The 20,851-nt window shown below is 61.1% G+C and overlaps 4 protein-coding genes and 1 non-coding gene across 7 annotated transcripts in view; 2 read left to right on the plus strand and 3 right to left on the minus strand.

The window, feature by feature from the left end:
• The window catches only part of FOSB (FosB proto-oncogene, AP-1 transcription factor subunit), a 5,763-nt gene extending 2,057 nt beyond the window's left edge, over nucleotides 1–3,706 (plus strand). Inside the window, exons 2-5 of one of the 2 annotated variants that reach the window (XM_058674268.1) lie at nucleotides 897–1,214; nucleotides 1,376–1,483; nucleotides 2,394–2,549; nucleotides 2,690–3,706. In XM_058674268.1, coding sequence (XP_058530251.1) covers nucleotides 897–1,214; nucleotides 1,376–1,483; nucleotides 2,394–2,549; nucleotides 2,690–2,692 — 585 coding nt within the window. In that variant the 3' untranslated portion in view covers nucleotides 2,693–3,706. Of the gene's footprint in view, nucleotides 1–896; nucleotides 1,215–1,375; nucleotides 1,484–2,393 lie in introns of both variants that reach the window. The other variant, XM_058674266.1, reaches the window with a different exon arrangement.
• The window catches only part of SNRPD2 (small nuclear ribonucleoprotein D2 polypeptide), a 184,986-nt gene that overhangs the window by 60,651 nt on the left and 103,484 nt on the right, over nucleotides 1–20,851 (minus strand). The window lies entirely within an intron of this gene.
• Nucleotides 5,882–5,968, minus strand: TRNASTOP-UCA (transfer RNA opal suppressor (anticodon UCA)). Its single transcript has one exon. It is a non-coding gene; the product is annotated as a tRNA-Sec (tRNA).
• On the minus strand, nucleotides 9,219–16,395 carry RTN2 (reticulon 2). Of its 2 annotated transcripts, XM_004597940.2 has the most exons (10): nucleotides 16,206–16,395; nucleotides 14,530–14,574; nucleotides 13,949–14,443; nucleotides 13,610–13,864; nucleotides 11,518–11,725; nucleotides 11,041–11,179; nucleotides 10,854–10,923; nucleotides 10,684–10,730; nucleotides 9,899–9,957; nucleotides 9,219–9,730 (listed from the first exon to the last, which is right to left on the minus strand). In XM_004597940.2, the coding sequence occupies exons 1-10, from the start codon at nucleotides 16,237–16,239 to the stop codon at nucleotides 9,649–9,651; spliced, it is 1,434 nt and encodes a 477-aa protein (XP_004597997.2). In that variant the 5' UTR covers nucleotides 16,240–16,395; the 3' UTR covers nucleotides 9,219–9,648. The 2 variants fall into 2 exon arrangements, with proteins under 2 accessions (XP_004597997.2, XP_058530244.1); XM_058674261.1 differs by lacking the exons at nucleotides 13,610–13,864; nucleotides 13,949–14,443; nucleotides 14,530–14,574; nucleotides 16,206–16,395 and adding an exon at nucleotides 13,098–13,410.
• Nucleotides 18,140–19,916, plus strand: PPM1N (protein phosphatase, Mg2+/Mn2+ dependent 1N (putative)). Its single transcript, XM_058673939.1, has 4 exons — nucleotides 18,140–19,045; nucleotides 19,432–19,549; nucleotides 19,639–19,744; nucleotides 19,835–19,916. Exons 1-4 carry the CDS (start codon nucleotides 18,140–18,142, stop codon nucleotides 19,914–19,916), a joined length of 1,212 nt encoding a protein of 403 aa, XP_058529922.1.

The following is a 20,851-nucleotide window of genomic DNA, read 5'->3' on the forward strand; positions in this document are numbered from 1 at the left end:
CCCGGGGCCCCGCCCCCTCTGCGTTCCCAGGACGCTGATTGGCCAGTGCGCCAGCCCTTCCCTCGCCACGCCCCCCGCAAGCGTATTTAAGAGCGGCGCCGGGCTGGCGGCCGCGCGGGTTCCGGCGTGTTGAAACATGGGCTGTCCTCGGTGCTGGGGTCCCGGGCCCCCCGCCGTCGCCCCTCGTGCATGGCCTGAGCGAGCTAGGGCGTCCCTGTCCCCTCTCCGTGCATCCACCCTCCACTGTCCCTTGTCAACCTCACTCCGGGGAGAGGCAGTTACTTGAAACGTTTTCAAACTACTGGGCCCTGTCCTTGGAGGGGGTGGAGTCGGGGGTCTTCTGCCACTGTGACCCCCACCCTCTGCACCTGCAGGGGACCTCGCCCGGAGCAGGTGTGTGTGTGCGTGCGTGTGCCTGGGGCCCAAGGCCTCTACCCCCTCCTCCCCGTGCCTCGGGGTGGGGGTGGGGTGTTGTGGCTGCTGTGTGTGACTGTGGCTCGTCCCCCTCCTCCCCACCAGAGCGGTGTTCTGTCACCCGCCCCTGTCCGGCCTCCTCCTCGCCATCCTCCCTCCACACACACACACACCTAAGAGTCACCAAAGCCGGGTGTGAATCACCACAGGCTGGAACCGGGCAACCTTTTTCCCCCGAAGCCGGAGGAGGAGATAGAAGCCAGTTGAGCAGAAATTCTCTCATTATCCACTGCGTCACGGCATAGTGGAAGGGCGGGTGTCGTGGCTGGGAGCCGGTGACACACGCATGCAAGCCCACTGGGCCCTGAGCTGGCTCACCAGGCCGGTGTGTGTGTGTGTGTGTGATGTGCAACGGCGGGCGGGTGTGTGTTGGTGTCTTTGTTTGTGTGTCTACGCCCGTGTGTGGCTGTGTCACCCCGTAGGAGTGCGCCGGCCTCGGGGACATGCCCGGTTCGTTCGTGCCCACGGTCACAGCCATCACCACCAGCCAGGACCTCCAGTGGCTCGTCCAGCCCACCCTCATCTCATCCATGGCCCAGTCTCAGGGCCAGCCCCTGGCCTCGCAGCCCCCAGCCGTCGACCCCTACGACATGCCAGGCACCAGCTACTCCACGCCGGGTCTGAGTGGCTACAGCAGCGGTGGAACCAGTGGTGGTGGTGGTCCTTCGACCAGCGGGACCAGTGGTCCCGGGCCTACTCGGCCAGCCCGAGCTCGGCCCAGGAGACCCCGGGAAGAGACGGTGAGTGAGGCACCTGGGAAGTTGGCCTGGGAGGTGGGCAGGGGCAGAAGCAGGGGCAGTCACACCCCCTGGCTCTAGCTGCAGGTGGCACAGGCCAGAGGGGCTGGGGGGCGCGGGCATGGGCTTCGCAGTGTGCTCAAGCTTCTTTGTCTCCCACTCAGCTCACTCCCGAGGAAGAGGAGAAACGAAGGGTTCGCAGGGAGCGGAACAAGCTGGCGGCTGCCAAGTGCCGGAACCGTCGGAGGGAGCTGACTGACCGGCTGCAAGCGGTGAGGCTGGGCTGAGGGGTGCTGCTGCTGGGGTTTGATGGGGGGCTGTCTCCCCTCTCTGTCCATTCGCCCCCACCCTGCCCCTTCTTGGACCTGCTGCAAGTGCAGCTGCCCTGGGTGACACTTGCCACATAGATGGGCCACACATCTGTTGGCTCCTGTTCGCCCCCCCACCAGTGATGACCCGGGGCTTGGCACTGCCAGCCTTTGCCATGTCCCGAGAGGATGCCTGGGTTGGGCGCCCCAAGAGGAGCTTCCCATTACTTCTCCCATCTGGTCCTCACATTCCCCACCTCCCAAACCCTCACCTCATTTCCCAGGCACCTCCTCTTCCTCCTCCCTGTACCGTCCAGGAGAGTCTGCCCCAGCTGCTGCCATGTTCTAGCAGTCATAAGGGGTGATGCCCAGACCCCTAGCCTGGCACTCCTGTGGGGGACCCCTTATGTGGCAATATTGGGGGTGAGGACCCGGCAGCTTTTCCGCTTCCCTGTTCTACTGGGAAAGAGCGGTGTGGGGGGGCTGTGGACAGCATTAAAAGGAAGTTGTTAAAAGTGTGTGAAACGCCATTGGGGCAGGTGGTCATTCACTTGACAAACCTGGGAGTGTTCCCTGCACACCAGATTTCTAGGGACCCCAGGGCCTATCGTACAGATGCGAAGACAGGCTCCATGGAAGCTTTGTCCCGCAGCCCGCAGTGTGCTGCAGAGTGGGGGACTTCTCCCCCACCTGCCCCGCAGGAGCCTGGGTGGGGCGAGGCTCTGTTCCTGGTCCCTGGACAGGGCTGGGGGAGGAGGGATGAGAACCATACCTGTGTAGTCACTCACTGGCTTTGTCCCCTCCCTCCATCCCTCCCCCCTCCGCCCTGCCCCTGCGCGGCACCGCTGCTGACCACCACCCCCGGGGGTCTCAGGAGACGGATCAGCTGGAGGAAGAAAAGGCAGAACTGGAGTCAGAGATCGCCGAGCTCCAAAAGGAGAAAGAGCGCCTGGAGTTTGTGCTGGTGGCCCACAAACCGGGCTGCAAGATCCCCTTCGATGAGGGGCCTGGGCCGGGCCCGCTGGCGGAGGTGAGAGACGGGCCGGGGCCAGCGCCCGCTAAGGAAGATGGTTACAGCTGGCTGCTGCCGCCCCCGCCACCACCGCCCCTGCCCTTCGAGACCGGCCAGGACGCGCCCCCCAACCTGACGGCTTCTCTCTTTACACACAGTGAAGTTCACGTCCTGGGCGACCCCTTCCCCGTTGTCCCCCCTTCGTACACTTCCTCGTTTGTTCTCACCTGCCCGGAGGTCTCCGCGTTCGCCGGCGCCCAACGCCCCAGCGGCAGCGACCAGCCTTGCGACCCCCTCGGCTCACCCTCCCTGCTCGCTCTGTGAACTCTTTAGACACAAAGCAAACCCGCCAGGCAGAGGGACTTGGAAGAAGACAGAAAGAGTTGGGGGGGGTAAGAGGAAATGTGCTGGGGGCATGGCCAGCTGGACCCTTGGCCGCAGTCGCCCACCCTGGAGGACCGCCTGTTGACTGTGCTGCCTCTGATGGCTGCACGTACCCGCACACAGGACTTGATCTGAGAGCCGGTGACTCTGGGGACAGGGACTGGGGAGGGTGTGGATGGTTTGAGGGGCGCCTTGTGTGGCCCCCTATCGCTGGTTCCCACCAATCGTTATGGCTGGGTGAGCAGGTGGTGGGGTTGTGGGAGGTGGGGCACACAGCCTGTATGAGGCTGCGGGTTGGCTTGTGTGTGCTGTGCAGTGGGCAGTGGGGTAGGTGGGCTAGGGGCCTCTCCAGAGCTATTCAACAGGGCCTTGACCCACCCCCACCTCCCCCCTCCTTTTCCCAGCCTCCCCACTCCTACCCTTCTTGGAAGCAACCAAACCGGTTTGGCCTAGCGCCCCCTCCCCTCCTCTCCCAGACCCCAGCTTTATTTATCCCACATTTCCAGGGGCAGGGGTTTTGATCCTCTTAGGCGGCCCCTGATCCCCCGCAAGGGGGACACTCCTGAGGCTCTGCCCCCCTCCCCAGACTTAGTTTAAAATGTGAACTGCCTTCCCGGCTGCCCCGTCCCCATCCTTTTCTCCCAGAACAACACCCAGCTTGTCTGGGACCGGGCTGTGCGGGTACCCCACCCCAGGACCCCCCGCACCCCCCCGCCACCCACACCGCCTTGTTGGGCGTTTGGTAACAGCAGCAGAGGCGCCGCGGGTGAGCCTGGCCTCGATACTGTGAAATGCACCACGGCGCGTTTTTGCGCAGGGAGCCGGGGCGGCATCCCCCTCCCTGCAGCCTCCCCTCCCCTCCCCTCAACAGGGAGTGGGTGTCTGTCTCCCCAGGACTGTCAATGCTTGGCCCTGGCTGCCCTGACCTTCCCCTCTCCCTTTAAGGCCGCCACGCCCACCCCCACCCCCAGCCTAGGAAGCCCTGTGGCACCCCACATGCCTTTGGGGCTGAGGCTGCAGTGCCCACCCCCTTGGGGCCGCTGGGCTCCCTGGCGGGTTCCTCCCGCTCCTTCTAACCCTCGTGAGGGTCAACCCGGAGGCAGATGTCTTATTTTTAACCCTCTGTGGGTGCCCTGCCCCGCCCGTCGCCACTGTTCTCCAAGTTGCATGGGAAACATTCCACCCGCCGTGTCCATCCGTCTGTCGCCGGCATTGGCCTTGAGTCCCCCAGGCCCGTCCTTAGCTATTTATCCCGTCCCTGGTCTCCGAAAGGCACTTATATCTATTATGTATAAATAAGTATATTATATATGGGTGTGTGTGTGTGTGTGTGTGTGTGTGTGTGAGCCCTGCGGCAAGCCCAGCTGGGGTCCCCCATTCCGCATGCAGAGTGTGGGACTGCTTGGGGAAGTAGCCGCAGCCTGTCTGTCCCCAAGCATCTCCGCCTCTTGCGTGTTTTTTTGTTTTTCCTGCCCCTCTGAGCGTCCCTCATCCTCCGCCTGTCAGGAGCCGGGGCATGGGGCTGCGTGTTCCCACAATTTGTACCTTGGACAGTGCCGGGTGTGAGCGAGTGTGTGACTGTGGGTGGGGCTGCCCCTGCTGAGCACAATTCATGGACTCCCCAGGTCTCCGCGATGCCCTGCTGTGTTTGTGATTTCCTTTTTTTTTTTTTTTTTTTTGTATTTTGCACCTGACCCTGGAGGGGCTGGGCCGCTTCCCTCCCCCACTTGGTTTTGCACTGTCGCCAATAAAAAAAAAAGCTCTGAAAAAAAGCACCTGCTGGGTCACAATGCCTCTTCACTCGGTGCTGGCTTTTCAGCAGGAGGTAGGCTGGGGAGACTCCCCAGCCCCCAACACACACCTCCAGGTGAATCAGCCTGCAGCAGGACAGAAGCAAGCTAGACTCTCGGGAGGACTTCCACATGCTCTTTTTGTGGGAGCTTCCTGGGACAAAGTCCCCTGAAGCGTCAGAAACCTTGTAGTGACCGGGATGTTCGATGCAGCCAGAGGAGGGGCTGGACCAGCACAAAGGCAGGATGGATCGCGGGGTGGCAGCTGTCTTGGGCCGCTGGGACTGTTACCACTTGCAGGCATGTGCCCTTCGCGCCACCCGAAGACAGGTGCCGTCGCGCCTTGCCCACCAGCATGGTGGGTACATGAACTTGCAGTCTGCTAGGCCTAGTCAGGAGCGAAGAAAGGGTTGGAACTACAAAGTACAAAACGTGCAGCACTTCGCTAAGCGTTTCTAAAAGTTTTATCTACTGATTTTCACTTTGAGAAAGAAATCTTCTATGAATTGGTTCATTACATCCACTCCCCCCTGTCCAAAAAAAAATTTTTTTTCCCTGCAGCAGCCAGGACAAAGCCAGCACCTGGGAACCCCATCGGGCTGACAGAACCCCAAGTGGGTGGCAGGGACCCAAGGACTTCCAGGACGTGAATTAACAGGGAGCTGGACTGGAAGCAGGCCCTGTCCCCCTAGGTGTCAGGGCTGAGACTGGGGCACAGCACGTGAATCTGATTTGGCATAGGAGCCCATGGACTTCTAGAGGAGGGGGCGTTGGCCTGTGTGTGCGGGATGGGCTGGGAGCCTAGGGATGCGGGGTCTGGATGGCAACAAGGGGCTGGCGGGGGTAGACACCGCAGGGCCTGTGCAGAGGAGGTAGGGGGGCTGTTCCAGGACCCCTGACCCTGGCTTGGAGCATGTCCCCTGTTCCCTGAGCCAATACCTCCCCTGGTCTTCCGGGAGGCTCGCACTTTCCCTCCACAAGCCACTAATCGAAAGAAAACACAAATGAAAGCACAGTCCTATGTGGAGGCCAGACAGGAATGGAGACGTGCAGGGTCCTTGCCAAGCCCCAGGTACACACGGAACAGGGGTTCCCGGGGACACAGGGTGCAGAAGTGTGCTGTAAGCCCACGCGGGGTTTGCAAAATCTCACAAAAGTAAGGAGAAAACGGAACAGCGCCCGAAAGGTGGAATTGAACCACTCTGTCGCTAGACAGCTACAGGTTTGAAGCCTGCACCCCAGACCACTGAGGATCATCCGGGCAGAATGCGCTGTCCCCACGGCACTATATAAAGCTCTGAAATCCGGCCCTTTTAGGATGATGGTGGCTTACCAGGTGATGACTTGATCAAGCTAGCTTTCACATTGATCAATTCCGTCCTTTTTACACCACTACGCATGCCCTTTCGAATCGGTCTGTTTGTGGATACAGTCTGAATTATCCTTGTTTTGGAAACAGTCTCATTTACATAGCGCCGCGCATTCTGGGAAGCAGCGCTCTGAAACTTGGCTGTTCATTAAAGGACCAGGAGTCCCCTCCCCACTTTTTTTTTCCCAAAAAGAGAAAAGCCAGTTGTTTTTCCTTGTAATAGTAGGAAAGGCTTCACCATGCGCCTTTCTGAAGGTGCTTCCAGGAACAAGTCCGGATTCTTGAAGTCTGACTATGCCCGTCCGGCGATGGGGCTGCAGCGACACCTGCTGCTTCTTCCGTAGAACTGCAGGGACCTCGGGCGCGTCCACGCGTGTTACTCCCACTCCCAGGAGGGCAGGCCTGCAACTTGGACCCTGCTGGCCACATCTCCGTGTTTGTAATCGGAAAATCGGACGCCCTCCAGCCCACCCGCCCGGAGCAATCAGCTCTTAACGACCAGAACTGTTCTTGTAAAACAGGGGATTCCCTGGGGAGAAGTTTGGCATCCCCTCCGTTTGGAAGTCCCCCGCTGCATTCAAGGAATTCAGGGGCGTCCAGGCTCGAAGCCCCCATCTGCTTATTGGACCGCAGCTCCCTGGGAAGCAGAGGACGATGGGCCTCGGGGCTTGGGTCCCTGTCGCCTCTATGGCCCAGCCCCAGCTACTTTAGTGACAATTTTGGAAGGTGGCCAGTGAGTGCAAACCCTCTGTCTCTCTCTGCCTTGGTGCCTCACCCCCCTGAGGTTGGCTCCCAGTATGCAGGTGCTTCGAGGCTCTAGCTAGAGGATGGGCGGGCGTGTGGCGGTTTCCTCCGGGTTCAGTGCCCCGTCTCTGCAGCTCTCTGACTCCTTGGGCTTCAGCCTCTGCTTGGCTATCCATGCCAAGTCGAAAATAGTAAGCCTGTCACTCTATCCCCTGAGCCCGCCATCACTTGGCCTGCCACATGCCGTTCTGTGCACTCCACTCCACGGATTTACGGATCCTTCAGTCCTCCTCGTGGGTGGATCTTGTAACCCACCGCCTGCCACCCCACCCACCCGGTGCCCAAGAACCTGTGAGTGCTTAACAGGTATCCACCTGAGTGGGTGGGGTGAGTCGTTGTCCTGCAGGCCTCAGGCTCCCCTGACCTATCCCGAGGAGGTGGACGCGTCGCTGTGAGATCGGCCCAGGCAGCAGGGCCGTACAGCGTTAAGCCTGGTCCAGAGGGGCAGACCTGGGGGTGCAGCCACTCCTGACCTGCAGTCTCCACCAGGCCCTCTGCTCGTCCCCCTCCTCTGGTATGCAGGATAGCAGGTGTTACGGAGATGCGTCTTTGGGAATCATCATTAAGAAGCTTAAAATATTGTCCCTGTGCTGCCATTAGGTGTCCCCTGTACATGCTTCTGAGAACACCTGCCACACAACACTCCTTCAAGCTGGGATGCCTTACTGGGGACCAGGCCATGAAGCCAGCGCATTCACTAACAAACATTATAGCTGTTCATGTTTCTGTGTTTATTGTTGACCACTGGTGCTCAATGCATGGCTTCTGGGTGGGAGGCTGGGAGGGGCTTCTCCATTTTCTTTCCCCTTACCCCAGATACAGAAAAAAATAACAATAATAATGTGGAAACAATGGTCTTACACACTTTCCTGTAGCCCTTGACCCTTTGTGCCCTAATCAGCTATGTAAAGATTGTCGAAATAAGTTCAAAATTTAAAAAAAACCCACGGCATTCTTTCAAGGAATAACAACAGTTCTTTGAAAAATATATTGTAGGACCTGATGCAGTGGCCTAGTGGCTAAAGTCCTCACCTTGAATGTGCAGGATCCCATATGGGCGCCAGTTCTAATCCCAGCAGCTCCACTTCCCATCCAGCTCCCTGCTTGTGGCCTGGGAAAGCAGACAAGGACAGCCCAAAGCCTTGGGTTCCTACTTCTGTGTGGGAGAACTGGAAGAAGCTTCTGGCTCCTGGCTTCAGATTGGCGCAGCACTGGCTGTTGCATTCACTTGGGGAGTGAATCATTGGATGGATCTTCCTCTCTATCTGATTTTGCAATAAAGATAAATAAATCTTTTAAAATACATATATATATTGTATTTAGAAAATAAAAAATAAAATTCACAATGCTTAGAAATTAGGAAGTGGCAGGGCGGGCAGTCAGACACTGTAGAGTTCACTTTGGACAGCCAGCGGCCAGGACACTTCACGTCCCGAGCACCTGTCCCTCTGCCCCTGGCCAGCAGCTTTCCACACAGGCGCACCTGTCACGACGGCTCCCTGTGAGCAGACTGAAGGCTCAGGGGACCGAGCCTCACTGCACCGAGTGGAGCCCAGCTGGGGCGTTACCGTTGGTCGTTTCCTGCCTCCTCCGTCCCCTGCATCATTTAGGACCCTGAAGCCTAAAGAGGCCAGGAGGCCCTGCCCTTGAGCCCGAGACAACCACGATGGCCAGAGGTGGGCAGGTGTTTGGGAAGTCGGACAGACAAGGGGGTGAGGAAGAGGACGTCCAGGGTCCTGCCTGGTGACAGCGTGAGCTCCAATGTCCTTGAGCCGCGAGGATGAGGAAGGGGTCTGGACACGTGTCTGGGGACAGGGACATCTAGGGGTCTCAGGCTTGGAGATGGCGACACAGCAGGTGGAGAAAGAAATCGCAGTGAGGCCTGTCTTGAGCACAGCTATGGCAGGGCTGCCCTCGCCCGGGAGTGGAGCGGTCTCCCAGCGAGCTCCCCACACCACTTCATAATCTTGGCAGACAGGCCAGGCACCATAGCCTGGTGGCTAAAGTCCTCGCCTTGCACACCAGGGATGCCACATGGGCACAAGTTCATGGCCTCACTGCTCCACTTCCCATCTAGCTCCCTGCTTGTGGCCTGAGAATGTAGTCGAGAACGGCCCAAAGCCTTGGGGCCCTGAACCCATGTGAGAGACCTCGAAGAAGCTCCTGGCTCCTGGATTCGGATCAGCTCAGCTCCGGCTGTGATGGCCACCTGGGCAGTGACTCAGCAGACAGATCTTCCTCTCTGTTTCCCCTCTTCTCTGTATATCTGACATTTCAATAAAAAAAATAAATAAATCTTAACCAAAAAGAAAAAAGAGCCAAAGGAGGCTGTGGGTTTTTCCACAGGAGTCTTTATTAAACTGTAACTCCAAGCTCAGGCCTCCCCTGGGCCCCATGCAAAACCCCCAGCCTTGGGGGGACCCTTCGCCTCGGCTTGTGGAGGGAAGACACCCCTTCCTTTACGGCGCCTCTAGCGGCGGGTCACAGTAGTGCAGGGCGAGGCCCTGACAGACGACTCGCAACTACAAGTCCCAGAAGGCCCCGCGGCCAAAGCTCCTCGCCTCTCCTGGACTCCGACAGCGGCGCCTCCTGGGAAATGTAGTCCCAGCCGCTCAGACGATTTGCGCGAGTTCTCCTGGGTGGGCGTGACCCTGACTCCCACCAGGGGAAGTGCCTGAGGCAGCAGGGGCTGGGGATGCAGATGGAGGGGCCGTGGGGGGCTGCTCGGGGATGGGGTCGGGCGTCCCGCGCGGGCGCAGAGGCAGCCCTCTCATTCGGCTTTGGCTTTGGATCCGGAGACGGCGGTGGCAGCGGAGGCCAGGGCTGCGGTCCCTGGGATCTTGGCTCGGATCCTGCAGGAGAGGAGGGAGGAGGGGTTCGAGGTGGGGCAGGCAACCCCGAAAACCGCGGGAGAGGAGGGATGGAGGCCGATAGAGCCAGCCCTGTCCACCCAGTCACCCTATGCGAGTATAGACAGAAAGCGCGTGCCAGGCCTCCCACCCCGCCCCCCACCTGCTTACTTGGCTTTGATGCTACTCAACTGATTGGTCACCAGCCCCACGTACTGGTCAATCTGGGCCTGGGGAAAGAGAGAGAAGATCGGAGGGAATTTCCCTACTCCCTCAACTCACAGTCAATCCTCTCCTTGAGAGAGCCAAGAGTGACCTCAAGGCAGCCCACACCAGGGCCTGCCCCAGCGTCCCCATCCTGGGCGGGGCGGGAGGGGAGCTGGGGGTGTGCATGGCTGGGGGTGTGCGCATGCATGTAGACGGAGCCGCGAGTGCCGCTCTGGGGCGAGGGCCTGAGTCTCTGCTGTGTGTGTCCATCTGTCCATCTGTGGGTGATTAGGGGAAGATGGCAACTGGTTTGCCTGACCCTGGCTGGGCAAGGACACAGAGGTGGAGGGCCTGGTGCGAGGGCTCAACTGGCTAATCCTCCATCTGCAAGCACCAGCATCCCCTGTGGGTACCAGTGTGTATCCCGGGTGCTCCGCTTCCCTTCCAGCTCCCTGCTTGTGGCCTGGGAGAGCAGTCAAGGACAGTCCAAAGCCTTGGGACCCTGCACCCACGTGGGAGACCCAGAAGAAGCTCCTGGCTTCAGATCGACTCAGCTCCGGCCACTGTAGCCATTGGGAGTAAACCAGCAGATAGAAGATCTTTCTCTCTATTTCTCTTTCTCTCTGCAAATCTGCTGTACGGGATACTGGCCTCTGGCCGCTCAGTCACCGTAACTTGGCTCTATCAGCCCCACGGGGATGAGGGGCGGCCACGGGACACCTGCCCACAGGACGCTTTGTAACGCTCACCTGGTGCTGCCGGTACAGCAGGGGCACAGTGAATAGAACAATCACGCCTGCGGGAGACACGGCCGTGTGAGGGGGGAGTGTCAGGGCTCACCCAGGACAGTCCCCCCCGCAGCTCCCCCTGTCCAGACCCCAGCCGTCCACCTCCCCACCCAGCCACCTTCCCAGCTCACCCAGAATGAGAAGGGTCAAACCATTGAAGACGGCACCCACGAAGGTCAGGATGTAAAAGAGGAGGGCCAGCTGGGGTGGGAGGGGGCGCAGGGTCAGCCATGAACCACCCCCTTTGGCCTGGGGGGCCCCCTCCCGACTCACACACACCCCGGTGGACCTGGGCAGTAGGGAAGGGGGTGGGGGCACCTTGAGGGAGTCCACGAGGTCTTCCACAAGGAAGAAATGCCGCAGCTGCGTGGCCGTGGAGACCACGTGGGAGGCGATGTGCCGGGACAAGCGCTCAGTCTGCTCCCGGGTCATGGTCAAGTCCACGTCCAGGTAGGCCCTGAGAGGACATGGGGCAGAGGGGGAGAGGGAGGGGCATTCAGAAGGTCCGTGGGGCCCAGACTGAGCAGGGTGTGTGTGTGTGTGTGGAGGGGGGCTGCTGCAGCCAGCACAGAAAATGGGGGTCAGGGAGAAAGCCAGAGGGCCAACGTAGGGTCAAGGTCAGGGATAAAGATGAGACAGAGGTCAGGATGATCCCGGGCCGGAGGGGGGCGGGTGTCAGAAGGCAGAGCCAGGTTTAAAGTCAAGGCTGGCATCCGGTTAGAGGATGAGGATAGACTGCAGTTCAAGGGTCACACTTTTGGGCTCTGGGGAGGGGGAGTGGCAGGAGGGTCTCACTGGAACGGGTTGGCGCCATCCCCCCGGTGCACAGCCTGCAGCACTTTTCGGTAAACCCTGAGAGAGATGGTGCCACAGAGCAGCAGCAGAGCCACGTGCGCGGCCACGGACACGATGCTGAAGTGCAGGAGGCAGAGCAGGGAGACCATGAGGCCCGTGAAGACCGCGCCCGACCACCGCGTGTCCTTCCAGTAGAGCAGGTCCGCCACTGTGGAGGGGGAGGGGGCGTCAGCCTGTTACCTGCCTGCGGCAGCCATGACCTCCCGTTGTCCCCAGCTCTCCCAAGTCCCAGCATCCTCTCTGTTTGGTGCCCATCTGGAAGACCCCATCCTTCCTGCCCCTTGTCCTGTGTGTGCACAGACAGGTGGCACTCCTGCACTTCCTGGACACCACTAGGACAGGCAGGTCACAGGTCCAGTTCATCTCCACATGTGTCACGGGTCATGTATGCACAAGGTGGGTCCATTTAAACACAAGTCCTCACACAGCTCCTGGAAGCTACCTGCACTGACATAAACAGATCTTTCCACTCCACTGACCACAGACTTCTCGAAGTTAACACCTGTGTGTTATTCCATTGTCCGTTGTGTTGTCATTTGTTTTGTTATTATTTTTTGGACTCCGTGTCTGTGGCTGGTCCTTCTTGCTCCAGTCCCTAAGCCCTTGACCCAAGCAGTGTCACGCACAACATCCTTCCACTGTCTGGAGCTGCTGTTTGGGACTGAATCAGTCCCTGGAGAGTAGGGGCAGCCCTGGACGAGAGGAGCTGGCCGCCGGCTTGGCACGTCACACATGGTGTGAGCTTGCTCAGTAATGTGGTGGCCACCCTCCTCACTTACAGCAGCAAAACAGAACCATCGCTCGCCTCCCAGCAACCTGCCCGGCTATGGGTGAGCTCACTCTTTGAGAAGCTTGTCAGCCTGCCAGGGGCTACAACCACAGGGACCCCGTTTTGTCTAAGGGTTACCTCCTGGGGAAAGGCGGGCCCTCACTCAGACCCCAGGCCCCTTGCTGACATCTGAAACACATCTCCTCAATTCCCCCAGAGCCCTGGTCAGGGACTTCCAAACCCCAAAGCTTCGGCTCCTCCGTCCCAGCACCCCACCCCGACCTGGCCCCCAATAACACTCCTACCACACTGAGCCCCCTGCCATGCATGCAGCAACCCGCAGGCTCCCCAAGGGTGAAGGAAGGGCTGGGTCGCCTGAAGCGGGGTCTAAGTTTAGGCACGCTGGGGGGAGGGGGCCTGGCCAGCAGCTGTGCTGGCTTGTCCAGTCCTGGGCTGACAGCTTCGCCAGGGCCTCAGGCTGGGGGAGGGGCCCACTCAGCTCCTGGTCCCCCAAGCCCTGGGGCAGGGGACACAAGGGGGTCCCCCAATATTCCAAGGCTCGCCCTCCCTCCCCCTTCTCTGAGCACCCCCAGCCCTAGCCCGCAGTTCTGCAGACCCCCAGATCACTAGAAAACACCACTACTGCTTCCCCCCCCCCCAGCTGGAGGGGAGGAAGGGCGAATTGAGGACCGCCTCCTTTCTGCTGTGCCCCAGCCCTCCGGCCCGGCTCCCCTCACGCCCCCAAGCCCACCTTGACTGCACATCTTGGCTCAGAGGATGAGGCTCCGGGTACCGGCTCCTTCCCGGAGATTTTGCCCCTTCAGCGGAACCAGGAGGCAGAGTTGAGGGGCGGGGCGCCCCTGGACCCAGCCAATGGGTGTCCCCAGAGGTGGGGCCCCAGGCCCAAACTTGGAGGCCGAGTTGTAAACAGCGCAGGGCTGGGAGCTCCCGGTAACCCGGCCCGGCGGGGCGCGGAGGCGGAGCTGCTCTGTTTACGACCCGCCAGCAGGTGCAGCCCCAGGAGGGGCGGCCGCACCAGCCCTGCTCGGCCTCCAGGGGGCGCACCCCCAGCGAGGGGCGCAGCTGCATGCGCTCTCAGCCAATCCGCCTCCAGTGGGCGGGGCACTAACGCACCAAGAGCCAATGGCAATCTCAGATAACGGAGCCTGTCCCCGTGCAGCCCACGCCTGCCTTCCTCCCATTGGCTCCTTCCAACTCCCGCGGTGTCCAGTGGGGGGGCCCTTTCTCCAGCACTAGGCTTACCGAGAGGGCGTGGCTCCCAAATCCACTGGGATTGGTCGGTGCTATCGAGGCACTGTCTTGTGATTGGCTCCCGCTCCAGGGGCCTGCACGGGGCTTCGTCCTCAGCCAGCGAGGGCTCCTCAGGACCCGAGTTCGAATCTCGAGATCGGGGTGGAGATGGGGTGCCGGGCTGCGGGGTCCCAGACCGAGGGCTGGGCTGAGGAGTCGGGACCCTGGGAGGTGAGGGCTGAGCAGGCTGGGGTTGTGCGTCCAGTTCTGTCGTGGGAGAGAGACAGGAAAGACCGTGAGCCCTGAGGGGCCAGGAGGGGAGACCCCCAGCTCAGGCCTCGGCCCTCTCACCTGCTCCAGGCTCTCCGGCCTCCACTCCTGCTGCACGGCCTGGCTCCTCGTCTTCCAGCGGGGTGGAGCTGCTGGTGGCGGAGGAGTCCTCCCCAGCGCCGGCCTCCCCGGCAGCCCAGCCCAACAGGTGCAGCCGCAGCCTCAGGTCCTCCTCGAGGGGGTGGTCGGCGGCGACGGGGTCTGGGTCTGGGTCGGGGTGGCCGCGGCGTCCGGGCTCCGGGGACTGGCTGAGGCTGGGGATACTCTCCAAGCTGTCGCCCAGGTCCAGCTGCGGAGGGGCGTCTCGCGGTTCCGAGATGGAGCGGCCCTGGGGGCGGGCGCGGCGGGCGGTGGGGTCGCGGCGGCCGCTGGAGCCCCCCACTCCGTCAAAGGCGATGTAGGAAAAGGTCAGCTCCCGGGGGGTGCCCCAGTCCTGCGACGTAGTCTCCTCCTCGTCGTCGTCGGAGAACTCGCGGGCTGTGTGCAGCTCCCGGAAATCTGAGTGTTCGCTCCCTCCTGCTGAGGACCCAGGGGGGAGCGGCTGAGCCCCCCGGAGGGGGATGCGGCCCCCAGCGCCCCCTTCCAGCTCCACCCCCACTTACCCTCCGTGGAATCCGGGGTAGAGGAGGCTGTGGACGGGGCTTCCTCTGCAAGAGAGAGTGGAAGACTTGGGGCTGGCCCAATGACTCGCTGAATAATCCTCACTCTGCTTGCACCAGCATCCCATTGGGGTGCCAGTTTGTATCCCAGCTGCTCCACTTCCCATCCAGCTCCCTGCTTGTGGTCTGGAAATGCAGTGGAGGAAGGCCCAAAGCCTTGGGACCAGCACATCCATGTGGGAGACATGGAGGAAGTTCCTGGCTCCTGGCTTCAGAACAGCTCAGCTCTGGCTATTGCAGCCATTTGGGGGGGATGAACTGGCACACAGAAGATCTTTCTATCTCTCCTGCTATCTATAAATCTGCCTTTCTAATATAAATAAACCGACCTTTATGATGGAAGATTCTTAGAAGAAAAGTCTGGACTGTCCGAGCCAGTGCTGGCATCTTGGGACACGTGGCCCACCACAGGGCAGGCAGGCAGGCAGCTCGGAAGTTGAAGTTCAGAAACCTTAGAGGCCTCCTGTTAGGGACCTTAGGAGGAAGGGGTTCCACCCCGACCACCTGCTCTATACCAGCACCTATACCACACAGGGGGCTTCCAGAAAGTGTGCAGAAGGCAGGCAACAAACACATGCTATGGGGGCTCATCAGACAGGGCCGAGAGAGGGAGAGCCTGGAGGTGCGGTGTCAGGCAGTGTGCACCCCAAGATGCCCGTGGGAGCAGAGACCCAAGGGAAGTGAGGCAGTCTTCCTGCAGTACAGGCCAGAGAGGTGCGCAGGTGTAAGTGAGGAGGGGGAGATGAGAGAGGAGAGGGGGTGGAGGTGGGGTACCCCCTTCCTAAGCCAAGGCCAGGGCAAGATTTTCACATGCTGGGACGGCACCCCACAAGGTTGAGCTCACAGCTTCTCCCACTGTGGTTTCTGTACACTCCATTCAGGCAAAGCGTTGAGACACAGCCGTAGAAGCCAGCCCACCATGTGGGGCAGGGACAGAGAATGGTGCCCAGAGTCCTGGGCTCAGAGACCCAGGGCATGCTCAGCTGGGACCCCCGGACTCCCCCTGAGCCAGCCAGGTGCTCCACACACAACAGAGGTTCCACAGCGCTGCAAACCCGCCACCCTTCGCCCCAGCTCTGGGAGTCGGAGGCCAACAGCAGGGCAGTTACTACTAAGCAGTGGCAGAGCCTGCTAACGACTGGAGAGTCCTGGCCGATACCCAGAGGGACAACAGGGTCTGGGCCAGGTCGGGCAGAAAACGGAGGTGGGATGTGGAGACGGGTGGGCCATTGGGGAGATAGACCCCCTCGTCTCCGTCCTGGCTGTCAGCCTCGCACCCAAGCAAGCCCATTCGCCGCCGGCTGCGGCCAGCACCAGGGCCAAGGGACAGCTCCCGCCCGCGGCCTCGCCCTGGGGAGGGCCCGACCCCTCCCGGCGCCCCGCGCGACCATCCGGGGGTGTCCCCCATCCGGGCCCGGCTCCACCCGGGGTCCTGCAGGTCAGGCTGCTCCCCTCCATCCCCCCCGAGGCCGCGGGATCGCGGGGGGAGGGGAGGCCTTCCTTTGTCTCCACCGCCTCCTGCTCCCGGCTCTGCAGCCGCGGGGCGCCCCAGGCGGGGTACCCCGAGGACCCCGGGCGCCGGCCTCTCCGCCAGCAGGCCCGAGCCTCCTGGTACTCACTGCAGTGGGCGAAGACAGGCAGGACCTGCCCCATGGCCCCCCTCGGGCCTGCATCGGGACCCCCGCCCACTCCGGCCGCGCCGCCCTGGGCCCGGGGCCGCCGGTGCTCATCTCCGCCGCGCCCACGACGCCGCCATCCTCGCCGCCTCCTCCCGGGCCCCTCCAGCCGCCGCCGCCGCCCTCTGCACGGCTCGGCTGAGCGGGCGGGGCCGGCACTGCGGCGCGGAAGGGGCGGGGCCGACTGGACCACGCCCTCCGGGGGCGGGGCCAGCGAGTTAGCCTGCAGGGCGAAGGGTGGGGAGGGCCACTGTGGGGCCACGCCCTCTGGGCGGGGCTAGTCTAAAGAGCTAGGGAGAGGGGCGGGGCCAGAGAGGTTAGCCTGAAGGGCTAGGAGGGAGTGGCTAGCCAGCTGAGGGGCGGGGCCAGAGAGGTTAGCCTGCAGGTTAGGAGGGAGTGGCTAGCCAGCTGAGGGGCGGGGCCAGAGAGGTTAGCCTGCAGGTTAGCAGGGAGTGGCTAGCCAGCTGAGGGGCGGGGACCAGATGGACACGCCCTCCGGGGGCGGGACCAGTGTGTAGAGCTAGGGGGCGTGGCGGGGCCAGGGAGGTTACCCCTCCAGGTCTGGGGTCTCCACAGAAGCGGCTGCGCAGATAGGGGAAGAGGGCGAGGGAAAAGGAGGGTCTGGGAGCAGATGGGGTGTGAGTATCTGGGCTGAGCTGGAGCAGGGCTAGGGCTGGCACGGGGAGGCAGAAACAGAAATATTCTGGAAACTCTGAGCTGGCCCAAGCCCAGATGCACAAAGGGAGTGGAAAGAGACCAGAAAGAAGCATTTATTTGGGATTTATTTATTTATTTTTATTGGAAACACAGATTTACAGAAAAGAAGAGACAGAGAAAAATCTGTCCCCTGGTTCACGGATCTGAGCTGATCCGAAGCCAGGGACCAGGAGCCTCCTCCATGTCTCCGGGAGCATGTAAGGCGAAGACTGTAGCCACTAGTCTACCACACTGGGCCCCTCCATTTTAAAAAAGATTTATTTATTTTTATTGGAACGGCAAATTTACAAAGAGAAGCAGCCAAGTATCAACAGCCAGAGCTGAGCTGAGCTGAAGCCAGGAGCCAGAAGCTTCTTCCGGGTCTCCCACATGGGTGCAAGGTCCCAGGCTTTGGGCCGTCCTTGACTGCTTTTCCAGGCCACAAGCAGGGAGCTGGATGGGAAGCAGTGCTGCGGGGATTAGAACCGGCGCCCACATGGGATTTTGGCACATGCAATGTGAAGTCTTTCGCCACTAGGCAACTGCACTAGGCCCAAGAAACTTCTTGCATTCTGGAAAGTTAAGACACAGGGTTGGACCTCAAATAAATTAGGATTATTCTAATAACTGGGCAGGATCTGAGTTCTGGAGGCGTGGCCGAGAGGAAATGAGAAAGCGGGTCAGGTTGGGGGCCTACTCAGAACCTGGAGAGAAAATAGGCCGGTTTCCAGGGTTTGGGGACAAGAGCTGGAATTTTAATGCTAACTACAAGCGGTGCTCAGACGGCGACAAGGAGGACAGTGTGAGGCTGCTGGCTTGGTCGGTCGGTGGGCATGGCTGGGAAAATAAAAAGCACCTGATAGGCCGAAGGGAGCAGCGGTGAAGGGGCCAGGGCGCCCCGCACTGCGTGGCCAGGGATGCTCACACTTCTCCCTCAATTTCCCCTCCATAAATTGGAGAGGTGAGGTGAGCCGTGCGTGATGTTTGCTCAAGTGCTACAGTTATCCATGTGTGCCCTCGAGACCCTAAGCCCGACCTGGAGGGTGCGACTCCATCCCACCTGCAGGTCCAGGAATAGAAACGGGATTTAGCTGGTTTAGCATCTCACCGCGGAGGGATTTAATTGGGAGGAGGAAGGAGGGCAGCCCAGGGCGGAGCCTTCCCGATCCCTAGGCCACAGGATGGCGGCCTTCGCTCGCTTGCTGGGGCGTCTCCTCCGGCCAAACAGCGAGGAAGAGGAGAAGGAGGAGCAAGATGGGTGCCCGGCCCCAGGCGGGTGTCCATCTCTGCTGGCCGCCCCGCGGTGCGTGCAGTGGCCGCACGGGGGAGCGTCGGGAGACCTGCGCTTCGGCGCCAGTGCGGTGCAAGGCTGGCGCGCGCGCATGGAGGACGCGCACTGCGCTCGTCTGGAGTTGCCCGGGCTGCCCTCGGGATGGGCATTCTTCGCCGTCTTCGACGGCCACGGCGGGGCACGGGCTGCCCGCTTCTGCGCGCGTCGCCTGCCGGCCCACGTGCTCGAGGCGCTGGGTCCGGAGCCCCGCGAGCCACAGGGTGTCCGCGCCGCGCTGCGCTGCGCCTTCCTGAGCGCCGACGAGCGCCTGCGTGCACTCTGGCCCGGCGGTGAGCCCGGAGGCTCCACAGCCGTGGCGTTGCTCGTGTCCCCGACTTTCCTGTACCTGGCACACTGCGGGGACTCCCGTGCCGTGCTGCGCCGGTCCGGCACCATGGCCTTCAGCACCGATGACCACCGACCTCTTCGGCCCCGAGAACGCGAGCGCATCCATGACGCAGGCGGCACCATCCGCGGTCAGCGAGTCCAGGGCTCTCTGGCCGTGTCGCGAGCATTGGGGGACTTTGCCTTCAAGGAGGCTCTGGGACGCCCTCCCGAGCAGCAGCTCTTGTCGGCGGAGCCCGAGGTGGCCGCCCTGGAACACCTAGCCCAGGATGAGTTCGTGTTCTTGGCCTCGGATGGCGTTTGGGACGCGGTGTCTGGCACGGCTCTGTCCGAGTTGGTGGCCTCGCGCCTCCGGCTGGGCCTGGCCCCAGAGCTTCTCTGCGCGCAGGTGTTGGACACGTGCCTGTGCAAGGTGCTGGGGACAGGGCGTGGGGGCCAAGCGGGGTCCAGTGCGTTCCTAGGCCAGGGGGCGAGAACACAGCCAAATCAGCTTGCTGGGTGCCCAGCGATGCTGAGACCTCACGGGAGAGTAGAGGGGCTAGGCAGACACGTGGAAGGGGCTTAAGAGGGGGAGGTGCTGGACAGGGTTGGCAGGTCAACTAGGCACTGGGCAGAGCCTCAGTGAGAAGGCGTGGTCATCCTCCCATTAGGTCGGGGCTTGGACTTGAAGGGGCATAGTCTAAGGGATGGGTTCTTGTGGCCTGGATTAAGAAGGGGATCCTTGGGCTCCGGGATTGCTGGAGAATTCTGCCTCCAGCTCGCTCTCCCATGGGGCTCCCTTTTCTCCTTCCTCTGTAGGGCAGCCTGGACAACATGACTTGCATCTTGGTCTGCTTTCCGGGGGCCCCCAGGCCTACGGAGGAGGCCTCTAGGAGGGAGCTGGCCCTGGATGCAGCCCTGCGCCGCAGGGTCGCAGGTGAGTGGGCGCTCTGGGGAGTCCCGACGCCATGGGTAGTCGGAGAGCAGGGTCTTACCACCCTCCCCCAACCCTTGCCTTCTTCACAGAACTGTGTGCCACTACTCAGGAGCCCCCCACCCTAAACGCTGTATTCGGAACCCTGGCTTCAGAGCACATACCAGACCTGCCTCCAGGTGGAGGGCTGGCTTGCAAGTGAGTGGGGGGTGTGGAATGGGGAGAGCTGGGGGAGGGGTGGTAGGAGGAGGGCTCCCTGCAGAAGGCTGCCCCGCCTCCCTTCTGTAGGGCCACCGTCATGGCTGAAGCCTACTCTGAGTTCCGCCAGGCCTCAAGAGAGCTGGGGAAGGTAAGGGCCTTGCGTATTTGATCGATTCTTTCAGGAATTTGTAATATGATCCCCTTGCCCCCCCTTTTTTTTAAAGAAATTATTTGTTTCCCTGAAAGACACATAGATGGAAAGCCCCCATCTGCTGGTGTGTAACCCCTTAAATGCTTGGGAAGGCTGGTGGGGTGCAGCCAGAAGCTCAATCCAGGTCTGATTTCTGCTACCACCTGTTCCCTTTTCCCTTCTTAGGGTGGCTGCCGAAAGGACACCCTGCTTCTCTCCCGGGAGTGCAGCCCCGGGCCATGTTGTTCCAAAGCCCCATCCCAACACACGTGCACACACACAATTATAGCAGAACCCCCACCGCAAGGTCTTGGATGGGAAAAGTTGTCACCGGACCCCGATGGCTGAGGGGAATTTGGAGATGACCCCAGAGGTGGTGGTGCTTGGCCCAGGCAGGAAGTGAGCAGTCAGGGGGAGGGCGGGGCACCTGCCAAGGCCTTGGAGGGTCATCCTTGTGTGGCCTAGGAGTGCTGCTATAACTTCCAAGCAGCACAAGCAGGTGCTTCCTGGGATTCTTGGCACTGTGACTAGGTGGAAGCAAAGCAGGGAGCTTACTGGGCCGTGTAGTTGAAGAGGCCGGGGGCTGCAGGCATGGTTGCGTTTGGCAGCCTGGAGATCCCACCAGGAACTGTCCCCATGCTTCCATCCTTGGAGTTGGGGGGCAGAGAGCCATGGTTCCAAGCTAACCCCCCAGCCCAACCCCCACAGTTAGCCATTCTTTCAGGAGTGGGCAGCAGCTGACTCTAATTGGCCACACCAGCTCATGTACCTGACCTGTCACTGAGGTCACAGGTCAAATCCTAACCCTTAGCATTGTGGGGGTTGGGTCATGCCACCTGATTATACTGGATTGAGGACAGATACAGGAAAGGCTGCATCATGGGCATGGAAAAGGGTGGGCATTTGGCACAGCG

The sequence above is a fragment of the Ochotona princeps genome, chromosome 16, assembly GCF_030435755.1.
Source record: "Ochotona princeps isolate mOchPri1 chromosome 16, mOchPri1.hap1, whole genome shotgun sequence".
NCBI lineage: Eukaryota > Metazoa > Chordata > Mammalia > Lagomorpha > Ochotonidae > Ochotona > Ochotona princeps.